The 15,808-nt window shown below is 60.8% G+C and overlaps 1 protein-coding gene across 1 annotated transcript in view; it reads right to left on the reverse strand.

Moving 5' to 3' along the window:
* CELSR2 (cadherin EGF LAG seven-pass G-type receptor 2) overlaps positions 1 to 15,808 on the reverse strand; it is a 30,390-nt gene that overhangs the window by 4,992 nt on the left and 9,590 nt on the right. The window contains 20 exon segments of the mRNA XM_031061778.1: positions 219 to 295; positions 367 to 479; positions 1,482 to 1,656; positions 2,167 to 2,367; positions 3,360 to 3,486; positions 4,620 to 4,805; positions 5,206 to 5,359; positions 5,897 to 6,040; positions 7,094 to 7,277; positions 7,917 to 8,126; positions 8,204 to 8,298; positions 9,020 to 9,121; positions 9,887 to 10,070; positions 10,283 to 10,403; positions 10,857 to 10,998; positions 11,664 to 11,838; positions 13,201 to 13,314; positions 13,425 to 13,610; positions 14,207 to 14,373; positions 14,833 to 14,958. Of these exon segments, the coding sequence (XP_030917638.1) occupies positions 219 to 295; positions 367 to 479; positions 1,482 to 1,656; positions 2,167 to 2,367; positions 3,360 to 3,486; positions 4,620 to 4,805; positions 5,206 to 5,359; positions 5,897 to 6,040; positions 7,094 to 7,277; positions 7,917 to 8,126; positions 8,204 to 8,298; positions 9,020 to 9,121; positions 9,887 to 10,070; positions 10,283 to 10,403; positions 10,857 to 10,998; positions 11,664 to 11,838; positions 13,201 to 13,314; positions 13,425 to 13,610; positions 14,207 to 14,373; positions 14,833 to 14,958 (2,983 nt within the window).

Below are 15,808 nucleotides of genomic sequence, written 5' to 3' on the forward strand. Positions count from 1 at the left end.
GTCCCCAGAGCCCTCCTGCCCCCCATGGATGCCGCAGTCCATCCTGTGCCTCCCTGCCCTCTGCAGGTTCCCCAAAAGGCCAGCTCCCTATGCATGCCCCCTAGCTCCCAGTGCACCGCAGCCTCTATGGGTGCCCCAACCTCCCATGCCCCCCTTAGGCAACCCCATCCCTGCTGTGTCCCCTGCCCCCTGCAGGTGACCCCGCCTGGGTGACTCACACTGAGCCCCTTTTCTGGAAGCCCTGGGGGGTGGCACAGGTGGCCCTGGCTGCCAGCACCAGGAAGAAGATGCCGACCTGGGGGTGCAGGGAGTGAGCAGGGTGATAGGGGGTCCCATGCCCTCCCCAGCCCCCAGCCCTGTACGCACAGCAAGGGCGGCAGTGCAGGGCCCAGCCAGGCTCCACACCAAGCTGTCGTGCAGGGCCAGCCAGCAGAAGTCAGGGTTCCCATAGCCCTCGGGGTCCAGCCCCACCGCCAGCCCTGCAAAGGAGAGATCAGGAGTGGGGCCAATTCAGTGGATGGGGCTATAAGAGGAGATGGGGCTAAGGTGGGAGGAGCGGGGCTAAACAGTGCGAAGCTATGGCAGGATGGGGCTCGTGGAATGGCAGGGAATGGCTCATGGGTGGCACAGGGCTGGCGAGAAGGTACTGCTCTTGGGGGTGTGGCTACGCTGGGTAGAGACAGCGCTATGCAAATGAGGTTTGCCTAAGCTCTTGGACATGCGGCGGTGTTGGTGAGAGCAGGGATAAGGCACAGGGGGCTTGTCTAAGAGGTTAGTACAGATCTAGTCTCTGGAGGTGGGGTTATGCTGATGAGGACGGGGCTAAGATCCTGGGGGAGTATCTGACTACGATTGATGGAGAAAGGCTATGGCCCTGGGAGCATATTGAAGACGTTGGGAAAGATGCTCTTGGGATGGAGATATGATGGATGAGGGTGGGGCTAAACTCTTGCGGTGAGGATAAAATGTTCGCCAGGGTTATACTCTTTGGGAGGGGCCTATGACCCCAGGGGTGTGCCTGAAAGTTTGGAGGCAGAGCTATGATGAATGAGGGTAGGATTATGGACCATGGGGCCTGTCTAAGATCTTGGGGACTGGGTCTGGTAGACAAGGGCATAGCTATGACTCTGCCTATGTATCAAGGTGGGGCTATGGTGGTTAAGGGTGGAGCTAAACTCTTGGAGTGGGGCTGTTTTGGATTGGGCATGACTATCCTGCTGGAGGCAGGGTTATATCCAGGGGTGTGGCTATGCTGGTAAAGATGAATTTGGGGGTGGGCCTATATTCTGGGTGTAGGGTTACACATGGAAATAGGACCCCACCATGCATCAAATTGATTGCGGGAGTGAGATTCAGGCAGCAGGCCATAGCCTAGAAGGATGTGTGTAGCCACCAAAAGTTGTTGACCCAGGTGGAGGTGGGCAGCTGGTGGTCCAGGGCATGGGGTGAGTATGAGAGCAGGGTTTCACAGCAGGGCTCACCGGTGATGAAGGCAGGCAGTCCCCAGCCCAGTACATGGTAGAAGCGCATGGGACCACGGTCGACATGACGGGGTTCACTACGGCGCCGGTACAGGTGCAGCGCCTCCAGCAGCGCCCAGCCTACCGCACTCAGGTACAGGAACTGCAGCAGGATGGCCACCACCGTGCACGCCAGCTGCACCCGCCCCATCAGTGCCAGCCCACAGCCCCACCCATCCAACCATATGCACAACCCCCCGAGCTCCCCCTTTGACACATCATTCCCCTGTTGAGGTCACACTCCTCTAAAAGGTCCCATTCCTCTTATGGGCCTCACCCCTTGAGTGCCCTACCTCTTTGATGGGCCCCACCCCCTTGACAGCCAACCCCTTTGAGATAAGATGTATCCCTTAGGGAGCCTCACCCCGTTTATCAGACCCTCTGCTTTGCAAGCCCCACCCCTTTATACAGACTCCACCCCTTGAGATCACTACCCCTTTGACAGACCCCACCCATTATAGTCCTCATGTCTTTTAGCTGCCACCCCTTAGGCCCAGCCCACCATGGCCATGCCCACTCCTTAGCTCCACCCGTTTCAGCCCCACCAACGCAAACAATCCAAAGGCAGCAGATCCCCTGACCCAACCAGCCCTTCCCAGTGATCCCCACTCCTTCCCTCCTTTCCCAGCCCCCTTTTCCCACACACCGGGACATCGGCCTGGTTGATGCCAAGCAGGAAGACAAGCTGTGCAAGGAACAGTGCAGCTGTGCCATGCCGGCGGATGCTGTGGCGGTTGGAGCGCAGCCGCCTCAGGGTCCCCAGGGCCAGGACCACCAGCGCCAACCCCGCCAGCCCCACGCCCAGTGAGCCGTAGGTGAGTGCTGCCAGCGGCAGCACCTCCCCGTTCTGCAGCACCAGGATTGGCATATGTCAGGCATGTGCTCAGTGGCACGCACCCCCAGACATCCGCATCATACAAAGCAATCAGTCCCTGGGCCTGAGAAGTCCCACAATGCACAGCCCATAGGAAGCCCTGCCCACATTATTCAGCCCCGCCCCGGTAACCCCACCCTTTGAAACCCCTATCACAGCGCTTCAACCATGCCCCTCAAAACCCCACCCACATCCTGTAGCTCCACCCTTTTAAACCTCTCCCATACCACTAAGCCCCAGCCCTCAAAACCCCACCCACATCTCTCAGCTCTGCCCCTTTCAACCCCACCTGCACTGGACCCTGCCCCCTGAAGCCGCACCCACAACACTGACTGCACCTCCTTATGTCCCACCCACAGTTTCCAACCCCGCCCCAGGAAACCCTGCCCACATTACTCAGCCACAGCCCCTGAAAACACGCCTGCATCACTCAACCACACCTCTTGTAACCCCACCCACATCAGCTCTGCCCCTTGGAGACCGACCGGCCCACCCTGCTCAGCTGTACCCACTGGAATCCCACTCATGCTGACTGGACCCGCACCTGGGGGAGCTCTGCCAGATCTGACATAGCCAGGCCCATCCCACTTAGTTCTGCCTTAAGGGAGCCCCACCCACTGGATTTAGCCATACCCCTTGGATTTAGCTCCATCCCACTTAAGCCCCACACTTCCCTCAGTTCCACCTCCATGAGCACTCTCACCGCCACCCTGACCCTGACCCTCCTATCCCTGTCCCTCCCCTTTTATCAAAATCCCCGCCCTTGTCCATAAAGCCCCACCCCTGAGCCTGGCACCACCTGACACCCTGTGCCTATTTCTGCAAGTGTCTCCATCCACCCCCATGTCCCCACCAGGGCCCTCACCCTGAGTCATTCCATGCCCCCAGGGTCACTGTGTATCCCACGTGTCACATCTGTCACCATGTGCCCCCATGCACCCCTCTGTGTCCCCCTATGTCCCCACCTCTCGGCGGGAGATGTCCATGAGGACGGCAAAGCTGGTCAGATGGTGGCACTGGCAGCTGACGTGGCTCTGGTTGCGGAAGGCGACTTCACAGCCTCGTGCGGACCAGCCGCCTACACTGCCCGCCCTGCACAGCACCAGAAAGTGACATGAGCCACAACATCTGCCAGGACACCCACCAGGGACAAACACATACACACACACTGTGACACCCACCAGGGACACCCACTCACCCACTGGGGACACCCACGAGGGACACCCACCGGGAACATCCACCTCCACCCAGGGACACGCACTCGACCCAGGACATCCATCCAAGGCGTCACACACTTGGACACCCACCAGCATTCACAGCACTTCAACTATGCCCCTCAAAACCCCACCAACACTGTGTAGCTCCACCCCTTCAAATCCACCAGGGACACATGCGCTGGGGACACCCGCTGGCGTCACTCTCCCACAGGGACTCACACCCACAAGGTACATCCACAGACAACATACACCCACCCACTGGGATATCCATCCACCCAGCAGAGAGAACCGCTGCCACCTGGGGACACTCACCCACCAGGGACACTCATCCGGGAACACCCCTCCATTTGGGGACACACCCCCATCCTACCTGACATCCACCAGGGTTAGAGCTGCCCCCTCACATCCTGTTCCCATGTTACTGACCCATGACCCACAGGGTTATTGGGGCATCCATCCTGCCCTGTCCCCACATTCCCTGTCCCCTATTCCCATGTCCCCTGTCGCCTCAAGGTGTCCTTATCCCTGTTATTGTGTCCCCTGTCTCCATGGGATGTCCCCTTCCCCATGCTCCCTGTACCCGCAGAGTGTACCCACACCCATCTCCTTAGGGTGTCCCCATTCCACATCCGCTGTCCCCTCTGAGGTGTCCCCATCTCCCTGGGGTGCCCCCACTTCCATGGCCCCTCTCCCCCCACAGTGTTTCCTGTTCCCCTGGTGTGTGCCATGTCCCCTGTTACCTCAGCATGTCTGTGTCCCCCCATGTTGTCCCTGACTCCCCAAGATGTCCCCATCCCTCCAGAGTGTTCCTTGGGATATCCCCTGTTCCCCTGGGTGTTGTTACACCCAGATCTCCTGTCTCCCTGGGGAGATCCCTTGTCCCTCTGCAGTGTACCCATCTTCCCCAAGGTGTTCCCATCCCCAATCCCACGTCCCTCTCTGCTGGGATGTCCCAGTGCCCCCAGGGTGTTCCTGTCACCCTTGGGGTGTCCCCTGTCCTGCTCTCACCGCAGAGAGTGGTTCCAGAAGACGCAGATGGGCTTGGAGCGCTCCTGGGTCTCCAACAGCCGGAACTGGAGGGTGATGGGTTTGGCCAGAACCCGGGGGGTCCCCATGCCCCCCACGCCATCTGTACCCCCCGTGTGCACGCTGATGCTCACCACCGGTGTGTTGATGATGGGGCGCTTGGGCACCCTGGGGGACACCGGTGTCAGGAAGCCCACTCAGGGTGCCCCAAAACCCACCTTGGTGCCACAGAGTGTCCTGGCACCACACAGACACTGTGAGGGCACCTCTTTCTACCCTGTCCTCTTTTTTGGGCACTCCTTTCTCCCCTGTGCCCTCTTTTTTGGGCACCCCATGTGCACCATCCTTGGGCATCCCTTGAGCCACCTCCCCAACCTTCTGCCCCCCATCCTCAGGCACTCTCTGCGCCTCCCAGCCTTGGGCACCCCATGTGTCCCCTTCACCATTCCTCCCCTGGGAACCCTCCGGACACCCCTGGCCCCATCTCCCTTGCCCCCTAGATGCTTGGTTTTGCCCTGACACCCCATGTGCCACCCCCAGCCCCCCAGGCCCCCATCCCCAGTGGCACCGGAGGCTGCGCTTGTCGGCATCGTTGTGCCGGGTCACCACAGTCATCCCTGCCTCCTCCTCTTCCACTTTTTCCTCTTTGCCTGCTTCATCTTCCTCCTCCTCCTCCTGCCCACCTGTGCCCTGTGGTGCCTGCCCATGCCCGGTTGAGGGGCCTGGGGGGCCGTGGACAGGGGGCAGCATGATGTTCTGAGACCTCATTGGGGTCCCTATGGCCACCCTGGAGTCCCCAGCTCTGCCAGTGCCATGACCACAACAAGGTTCCCCCAACACTTCCAGCTCCAGGGGTCCCCATGTCCACACCAGGGTCCCCAACGCTGTCAGCTCTATGACCACAATGAGGTCCCCATGGTCACATTTGTGTCCCTAACCCTGCCCCCTGCCATGGCCACACCAGGATCTCTGATGCCATCCTGGGGTTCCTGGTCTTTGCATCCTTATCAGTACCATCCTGGGGTCCCAAACCTGCCAGCCCTGTGGCCACACTGGACTCCCCATGGTGGCACTGGGATTCCCAACCCTGTCAACCCATGGGTATCTGGGGTTCCCCTATCCCTGCCAGCCACCAGCCAGGGTCCCCAGCTGTGCCATGTCCCCATGGCCAAATGGGGGGTCCCCCAAGCTCTGCCAGCCCCATGGATGCAAATGGGTCCCCAACCCTGCCCCCTGTCCCCCCTATGCCCCAGACTCACGCCTGTCCTCGGGGGGCCGGAAGATGTTGTCAGGCAGGATGACGGTTGTCTCCAGATCTGGGAGTTTCTCCCCCCGCAGCGCCTCATACCGTGGCAGGCGGGCACCCGCAAAGCTGCTCTTGTCCAGCCGCACCACTGACACCACTGTGGCACCACGTCACCACGGCCCAGCATGGCCCCCACCAACCCTGAGGCACACAGACCCCGGCACCCACCGACCCCAGCGCACACCGACCCCAACATTCACTAATCCCAGGGCGCACCAGGCCCAGTACACACCAATACCAGCACCCACCAATCCTGATACCCAACAACCATGGGGAACACAGACCTTGGCACCCACTTACACCAGGACACACTATCCTCTGCATTCACTAATCCCAGGGCACACCAAGCCCAGCACAAACCAACTCCAGCACCCACTGACCCTGGGGCACACCGACCCCAGCACTCACCAACCCTGGCACCCACAAACCCCAGAGCCATGGATCCTGGGGCACACAGACCCCAGGACCATAGATCCCACCACCCACTAATCCTGTGGCACACAGACTCCAGAACCCACTGAGCCCAGCACCCACTGACCTGGCACCCAACGGCCCCGGAGCAATGAATCCATACACCCACAGACACTAGCAGCCACCAACCCTCCCATGTCCCTGGGCACATGGACCCCAGCACCCACTGACGCCAGTACCCACCAAGCCTGGAACACACAGAACACAGCACCCTCTATACTCAGCACCCACTGACCCCAGGGCACACAGACCACAGCCCATGTCCCCAGGGACACACACGGGCCTCTAGGCATACCCATGTTCCCCAGAACATGTTCCCCAGCCACACAAATGTCCATGTCCCCAGCACATGTTCCCAGGTACCCATCAGACATGCATGCATACTCCCAGCTCACATGTTCTTGTGCACACATACTCCGGGTATATACATGTTTGTGTTCCCCGACGCACATCCATGTCCCCAACACACACACATTCCCTGAGCACACACATGTCCCCAAGCACACACATGTCCATTGTCCCCAGCACATACATCCCCCAGGCATATCCATGCCCATGTGCCCAGCACCGCACCAAGGGCACATGTGTGTTCCCAGGCAGACACATGCTCCCAGCATGCCTATGTTTTCAGGCAGATACCCCCCACCACAGCCCTCTGGCCACACACGTCCCCACTGACCGATGTTAGGGGTGACAATGGTGAAGGGGCTGAGGTAAGTCTGGGGCATATTCCGTGCCAGGGCTCGTGCATACTCCTCAAAGTGCTGCAGCAGCTGGGCTGTGCCACCCTCCGTCTGCTGGATCAGCTCCCAGTGACGCTTGTTTCCCATGTCCAGCAGCGCACTGCCGACCCGCAGCAGGTTCTGGGGGCAAGGCTGAGGTAGTGGCACTGGGAGCTGGCACTTTAGGGTCTGGGCAGGGGATCCCTAACCTCCCCTGCAGGACTCTATGGCTGGGGCATACTGGCACTGGCAGTGGGGAATGGGGGTGCTGAACCCCCACAAAGTTGAGGCTGCACCCTGAGCCACACCAACACCCGCTGCTCAGGGCTGCCCACCACCCTGGTATCAAACCTCCTACACCAACATTCCTCTCTAGGTGGGTGCCCATCACCGTGGTGCATGGGATCCCTCATCAATACCCTTCCCAAATGGGTGCCATTCACCCTGGCACCCAGATTCCTGCACCAACACCTCCCCCCTCCCCCTGCAGATGCCCATCACCCCAGTGTTTGACCTTCTGCCCAAATACAGCCCTCCCCAAAGGGGTCCCCGTAACTCCAACCTCTCTTCCTTCTCCCTCAACCTCCCTCCGCAATGCCTGTCATCCGGGTATCTGCTCTCCTGCCCCAATATCCCTCCCCAACAGGCTGCCCATCACCCTGGTGTCTGGGCTCATGCACCCACATCCCCCACCATGGGAGCGCTCATCATCCCAACCTCTTTTCCGCCTTGCCCATTCTCCATCTGGGCATGTCCCCATCCCTGTGATCTCACGCCCACCTCAGTGAAGTGCACGTCCTGGGTGGCAGCGAGGCGGAAGCCGCGCTGGCGGCTCTCGTGGCGCAGCAGGGCCCCTGCCAGGCGGTATGCCAGGTGCACGTCACTGCCAAAGTACCCGCGGGCCTCACGCGTCGCTTCGCGCAGTGCCAGCGCCACGCGCCGGGACTGCCCTGCATCCCACCGGGACTCGTTGCCCACCAGCTGCTCCGCCTTGGGGGGAGACACACAGAGTCAGGGGAGCCCCAGCGGCACTGTCGCATGGCTGCTGCTGGTGTTCCCCGGCTCACCCAGGGGCGAAGGGCAGCAAAGGCCAGCGCGCTGCAGTTGAAGAGGTTGGGGGGCAACCAGCCCTTGTGCTCGTCACAGTGGCGCAGTGCTGTGCCTGTGGGATGGGGACACTGAGTGCACCATGGGGACAATGGGGCAGCCTCACTTCACAGCACGCTAGCAGTGTCACGCTCCTGCTCCACCCTGCAGTGATGCCAGAGTGGTGCCCCCAGCCTTGTCCCAGTGGTGCCATGCCCTGTTCCAGCTGTGCCACCACAGTGTCACACTCCTGTGCCACCCCCTAGTGACACCACCATGACAGTCACAAGTCCTGATGCCACCAGTGCCACACTCTTTGCAGTGACACCACAGCCTCATCTCAGCAAGTCCACACTTAGGTCACCCCTACTCCATCTTGGTAGTACCACCAAGGTGTCACCACCCCTAACCCATCCTAGCAGTTCCACCCCAGTACCAACCCAATAACACCACTACAGTATCACCCCCCTGCCCTGTCCCAGTGATGCCCCATGGCGCCACCCCACCCCAGCTCCATCCAACTGGTGCTACCACCATGACACACCCCAGCCCTGTCCCACTGATGTCAACATCCCATAGCAGTGCCACCACCATATCACCACCCTGAAGTGACACCATGGTGTCCTCTCTCCCCACCATGTCTCAGCAGTGCAATCACAGGGTCACCTCCCTGTACCACCCAAGCAATGCCACCCCTCTAAGCCCCGTCCCAGTGACATCACCACCATGTCACCCCCAGCCCCATTCTGGCAGTGTGCCCAGTGCCACCCGCATCCTGTCCCCATGTCCCCACATACCGACAGAGCCCTTGGGGCACGGGGCTGCAGCTGGCAGCCCAAACCGAGTGCGGGGCCACCAGATGCCAGCCTCAATGGCCCGGGGACAGCTGTCGTAGTTCACTGCAAGACACAACAGGGCATCAAAATGGGGGACACAGGGTGACAGTAGGGCAGCAGTGGCACCTGGTCACTGGAACCCAGGGTAACACAGCGTGACACAGGCTAACAGCATAGTGACAGCAGCGGCAGAGCAGGATGACAAAAGGATAACACAGGGTAAAAGTAGGGTGGCATAGTGGCACAGGGTGATAGCAATGTGACAGCAGTGTGACACAGGGTGACAGTGGGGCAACACAAGGTGTCAACGGGATTACACCAACAACTAAGGTGTTGGTGGAACTCAGTTGCCAGCAGCCAGGGTGACAGCAGGTGACAAAAAGCATCGAGGTGGTGATGCAGGGTAGCACAGGGTGACAGTAGCACCCAGTCACTGGCACTTGGAGTAACACAGGGTGACACAGGGTTGCAACAGGGCAGCATAGGGTGACACAGGGTGATACAGGGTGACAATGGCACTTGCTGGCCCCCAAGATGGCAGCTGTGGCAGAGCAGGTGAACATCAGGATGGCACAGAGTGGTGTAGGGTGACACAGGATGACAGCAGGGTGACACCAGTGTGACACAGAGTGACAGTGGGGTGACACAAGGTGACAATGGGGTCAGTAGGGTGACAGCAGAGTGACAGTAATACCTGGTCACTGGCACTCAGAATGACACAGGATGACATAAGGTGACAAAAGGTCACAGAGAGTAATGGAGGGTTACAGCAGGGTAACAGTGGGCACTCAGGGTGACACAGGGTGACACAAGTTGACAGTCCTCTACCTTCACAGCCGCTGGCTGTCACCTCAGCGAAGGGATTGTCACAGCGATCACAGTGATGGCCGATGACACCAGCTTTGCAGGGGCACTGTCCAGTGTTGGCATCGCAGCGGCGCGACAGTGACCCAGTGGGGTAACACTCACAGGGGTGGCATGTGTCCCCTCCTGGTGGGCGGTAGTGGTTGTCCTGGGGGGACACAGGGTCACTGCAGGCATGGGGATGGGGTGACAGGGGGCTGACAGGGAGGTGACAGGGAGGTGACTGGGAGGTTGTCGGGGGCATGAGAGGGCATGACAGGGAGGTGACAGGGTGACAGTGGGGTGGCAGGGAGAAACAGAGAGGTGACAGGAGGATGGCAGGGGTTGACAGGGGAGGTGACAAGGGCTGGCAGATCCCACCTTGCAGCGACACTCGCCCGTGGTCTTGTTGCAGTCTGGGTCAAAGCCATGGGTGATGTCACAGCTGCAGGGGCCGCACATGGGGTGTCCCCACCACCCCCGTGGGCATGGCTGCGCCTCCCTGGGGACAATGGAGCTGGCACTCGAGCACCATGCCAGAGTACTCCCACAATGCCACTTGTAAACTCACATGGCCCCTTGTACACCCCCACTGTCCCTTGCATACCCACATGGCCACTTGTACCCTCACAGTGCCACCTGTACCCCCACAGTGTCCCTTGCACCCCTACTGTGCCACTTCTACACCCACAGTACCACTTTTCATCCACAGTGACCCCGGCATACTCACCACAGCTCTTGCACAGCCATTGTGCCCTTTCCATGCTCCCCCTGCCTTTTGCACACCCACTGCAGCTCTCACATATGCACTATGCCCTTTGCACACCCACCCTGCCCCATATGCCCACCCTCCTCTCACCCCACGCCCTGCCCCCGATGTCCCTCGCTGTGCCCCCACACCCCCAGGCGCTCCATGCCCCCCCAGAACACGCGTGTGCCCCACAGTGTCACCAACCGGTGCTGGCAGAGGGCCCCAAAGGTGCCCGGGGGACAGTGACAGGCATAGCCGGGGGCCGTGCCTGGATGGCGAGTACAGGTGCCTGGAGGCTCGCAGGGGTCCAGGGCACAGGCACTGACGCAGCTGTCACCAAAGTACCCTGGGCACAGGACAGGATTTGAGACAACAACGGGGGACACTGACAGAGGGCAGGGATGGGGATGAGGGGCAGTGCCCAGGGGTGACAGTAATAAGGAGTGGCAGTGACAAGGGAGGGTGGCAGTGCCTTGGGGACAGGGGTGGAGGGGTGGTGCCCAGAAGGGTGGTGTTGTTGGGGCAATATGTCACAGGGTGACAGTGCTGGGGATGGCAGTGTCTCAGGGTTGTCAGGAGGTGCTGGGGGGTTTCCACTCATGCGGGTGGCAGTGGGGGGTGTCACTGGGGTGACAGTGTCTCAGGGGGTGTTGGGACTTGTCGGAGGTTCCAGGGGGTCTCTGGTCACCAGGGTAGCAGTAGGGGGTGTGACAGGGGTGTCTCAGTGGTGTCAGTGTCCCATGGGGTGTCAGGGGATGTCAGAGTGTCTCCATTCAAAGGTGTAGAAATGAGGAGTGTCACAGGGGTGTCAGCATCCTGGTGGTGTCAGTCTGTGTCGGGAGAGTGTCAGGGAATGATGGGAGGCTGCTCGGGGGGCCTCAGAGGTCTCAGGATGTCCCCATTCACTGGAGTGGCAGAGGGGGTTGTTACATGGGTGTTAGTTCCAGGGCTACTGGGGGAAGTCTGGGATGTGTTGAAGTGGTTTCAGGGGTCTGGGGGATCCCTGCTCACCAGGGTGGCAGCGGCATGAGAAACTGTCCCAATCATCACTGCAGTAGCTGTGGGGGGGGCAGGGCCCCGAGTCGCAGGGATCAGGCAGGGCACAGCCCCCCTCCACATTCACCTGCGCCGCCTGTGCCAAGCTCAGGGCATCCGCAGTCACCACAGGGTCCCCAACACGCAGGCCCTGCAGGGTCACTCATCAATGTCTTCACTAAGACCCCTGAGCCACCCTGGACCCCCCAACACAATCCACTCCATGCCTCAGTTTCCCTCACCATTCCCCAGAGACACCACGAGAATTCTCTACACAGTGTCACCATCAGTGTGCTCTCACCACCACACAGGACCCACCATGTCACCCTAAAATCCCCTGCCCTACTGCCATCCCTACCTCAGTGTCCTCTGCCACAACACAGGACACTCCAGGACAACCTGGACCACCCTGCAGTGTCACCCCGTCCTCAGTTTCCCCCACCATGACACTGGACCCACTGTGCCACCCTGAAGCCCCTGTGTCATGTCACCTGTCATCGTACCTCAGCACCACCTGGTGACACCCTCGTGTTACCTGCAGTGACCTCTCAGTGACCTGGGACACCCCTTCATCCCAACCCAACCTCCTTGTGTGGGGTCACTTGACAGTGACCACAGTGATGCCCCAGCCGCCATGACCCCTCCTGCCCCAGTGCCATGCCCACTCTCAATGTCCCTCGCTACTACCCAGGACCTTTTGTGTCACCCTTTTGTGTCACCCTGTTCAGTCTGTCCCCACAACACGTGACACCCTGAACCCCACACCAGGACCCACTATGTCACTCCAGCCCCCCTCTCCAGTCCCGTCACCTCTGGGTGCTTCAGTGGCCCCAACACCAGCCGGTAACCCCTGTACAACCCATGACCTCCACAGTCACACCCGTGCCCCACAGCCATGTCCCCATCCTGCCAGACCCCATGTCACTATGCAGTACATCCCCAATGTCCTGCCTACACAGCCGATGTCCCCTTGTCCTGTGTCATCTCCCTGTACCCACATCCCTGCGCCCTTCTCCATCCTGCCCATGTCCCCATGTCCTGTGCTATGCCCCACTCCACGTCCCCAAATCCTGTGACATCCCTGTGCCTCCCACCCATTCTACCCATGTCCCCCTGTCCTTGTGCACATCCCTGTGCCTCCCACTATCCTGCCATGCCCCCACTTCTCTGTGTCATGTTCCCAAATCCCATGTCCCCAAGCCGGTGCCAGGTCCCCAAGCACTGGACCCATGCCCCTGTGCCCCTCTTCATCATACCCTTGTCCCCATCCCCAAGGTAAGGCCCTGCTTCACTGTGCCCTGTCCTCACCCTGTGCCACATCACCAGCATCTGTGCCCCCATCCCTGTGCCCATTTCCCCAAGCCCTATGCTATGTCCCTGTGTTCATGTCCCTGTGCCGCCCTCCCATTGTGACCATGTCCTTATCCCCTCTTCCACATCCCCAAGCCCACCCCCCTTCCCCTACACCCTCAACCCCATGCTCCCCACACCCTCGGTGCCCGCACCTCCATACCTGCAGACACCCCTGGAACCCCTCCTCCACGGTGCCACTGTCTCCCAGCAGCCCCCCGAGGCTGAGCGTGCGCAGCCGCAATCCTTGCAGCTCTCCAGGGACATCACCCACCGCCTGGGGGGCACAGGGACCCCCGTGGGTGCCTTGGGGTGCCATAGGGGGTGCCACGGTGGCATGCGGGAATCATCAGAGTGGATGCCCCCTGTGCCTCAGTCTCCCCATACCTGGTGGCGGCCATAGTCGAGGGTGAGAAGAAGGAGGGTGGCAGAGGGGTTGTGGCCAGGGCGCCCCCGCAGCTCCAGCTCCACGTGGTGCCAGGCACCGTCATTGACTTTGGCCTGGGGTAGACGCAGGGTGGCCAAACGGGTCCCCCCTTGCCAGGCACCAGCCTCCACCTGCCCCTCGCTCAGCTGTGAGGGGTAGACATGTCAAGGACCCCAAAAACCTGATGGGCACCAGGCACTGCCCACTGGGAAATACAATTTCCCCTGGGACAGTAAGACAACCCCTCAGGTAATGCCCCCTCAAGGAGTGGCACCCCCTTGCACTGTTCCCCCCCCACAGCAATACTGCAAATGCCAACAGACTCCCCCCAGGGCAACACTCCCCTGGCACAGGGTAACTCCCCTATTCCAACTCCCCATGCCACTACCTCCCCGTGGCCATATACAACCCCCCAGCAATACCTCCGATTCCAATGACCCCCCCAGGGTAATAAACCCTGTGCCAACAACTCCCCAATGCCAATAACACCCCCATCTTCAGAGCAATAACCTGTGGTACTGCCCCAGTGCCAACACCCCTATACTCCTGCTCAAGTCAATACCCTCCCAGGGCAATGACTTCCCTCATGCCAATGACACCAAAACCAATACCTCCTGTGACAATGATCCCCACTCAAATCAATAACACCCCCACGGCAACCACCTCTCCTCCCCGGCCCCTTCCTCAGGAAAACTCCCCTATTCGCCTCCCCGTGCCCTCCCCATGCCTCCCCCATGCCCACCTGCAGGATGAGGGTCAGGCGACCTCCGGCCCCCGCCCGCAGCAGAACCCCGCGGGGGTGCCGGGTGCGGAACATGATGCGGACTGGCCAGGGCAGGGAGAGGGGCAGTGCCAGCCCGTTCCACGCCACACAGCTGCTGCCCACAAACCGCTGCGGGCCCACCATTTCTGCGGGGCATGCATGTGGGACAGGGGGCAACTCCATGACCCCCCACAAGCCCACCCCAGGGATGCCTGTGCCATGACACGGCCATGCACCCCCCCATACAGACCACCACACCCACCCATGGACTCCCCGCACCCCACCCAGGACCCCCCACAACCCCATGTGGCCTCTCACATACCCAATCTCAGATCCCCAGCACCCACCTGGGGACCCCATGCACATCCCCCAGATGCCAACACACCCTCCCACAGATCTCCTGCACCCACCCACAGATCCCCCATACCCCCTCATGAACCCAAAACAACCCCATGGACCCCCAAACACAAGCAGGGATGCCCCTCACCCCCTTCCCACACCCCTCACACCCACTCAGAGACCCTCCCCATGCCCCCCATGGCCCCAAAACTAGCCTATGGATGCCACACAACCCCACCACAATGTCCCCCCAGGCCCCCCAGTACCCTCCTGGCAGGTTTTTCCCCCAAAGCCCAGTGGGCAGCGGCAGCTGAACCCCCCCCATTCATGTACGCAGGTGCCACCATTGTGGCATGTGTTGGTGTCACACAGGGTCTTCTTGGGAGGACAACCTGTGAGGGGGCACGGGGGTCACATGCCACACATGACTTGGGACCCCCAGTCCCATGGGGCACAGACATCCCCACATCCTTGAACCCTCATCCAACCCCATGGTCCTAGTACCCCTTGAGCCCCCACCCCACATCCCCAACCCCTAACGGGATACAGCCCCATCCAGGTCCCCAGTCCTGGCACCTCCTCACCCCACCCCCAGGGGACACAGCCTTGTCTGTGCCACCCACTCCAGCTCGATGGCCTTGGCAGCCCCTCACCCCCCACCCCAAAACCAGGAGACATAGAATGCTCTACCACTGTGTCCCTGGACCCCCATCCAGCCCCATGAGCCTGGCACCCCCTCCCCACACCCACGGGACACAGAGATGCCAAGCACTGCCCAGACCTGGACCCCCAGCCAGCGCTCAAGCCCCTCCAACCCCTACTCTATACCCCCCAACCTGTGGCCCTGGCAAACCTGCACCCCCTGACTTCCTACCCCACACCCTGGGGAGCCCCAGCCCGTTCCCTGGACCTCTCTTCAGCCCCATGGCCATGGCATCCTCTCACCCCCTCCCCACAGCTCTGCCCTGTGTCCCTTGGACCCCCATCCAGCCCCATTACCCCATCCCCACACTCAGGAGGCACAGCGCCATGGTCCTGGTACCCCTCAACCCACACCTGCACTCCCTAAACGCCCATCCAACACCCAGGGAGCACAGCATCCCCCCCATCCCTGGACCCTCATCCATCCCTCCAGCCCTGGAACCCCCTCCCAGCATTCAGGGGACACAGCCACACTTCTCTGGTACCCCTTAACCCCCCACCCCATCTGCCCCTGCTGGAAGCAGCACAGCCCCTCCCCAG

Source organism: Geospiza fortis, unplaced genomic scaffold, assembly GCF_000277835.1.
Source record: "Geospiza fortis unplaced genomic scaffold, GeoFor_1.0 scaffold26, whole genome shotgun sequence".
Lineage (NCBI taxonomy): Eukaryota > Metazoa > Chordata > Aves > Passeriformes > Thraupidae > Geospiza > Geospiza fortis.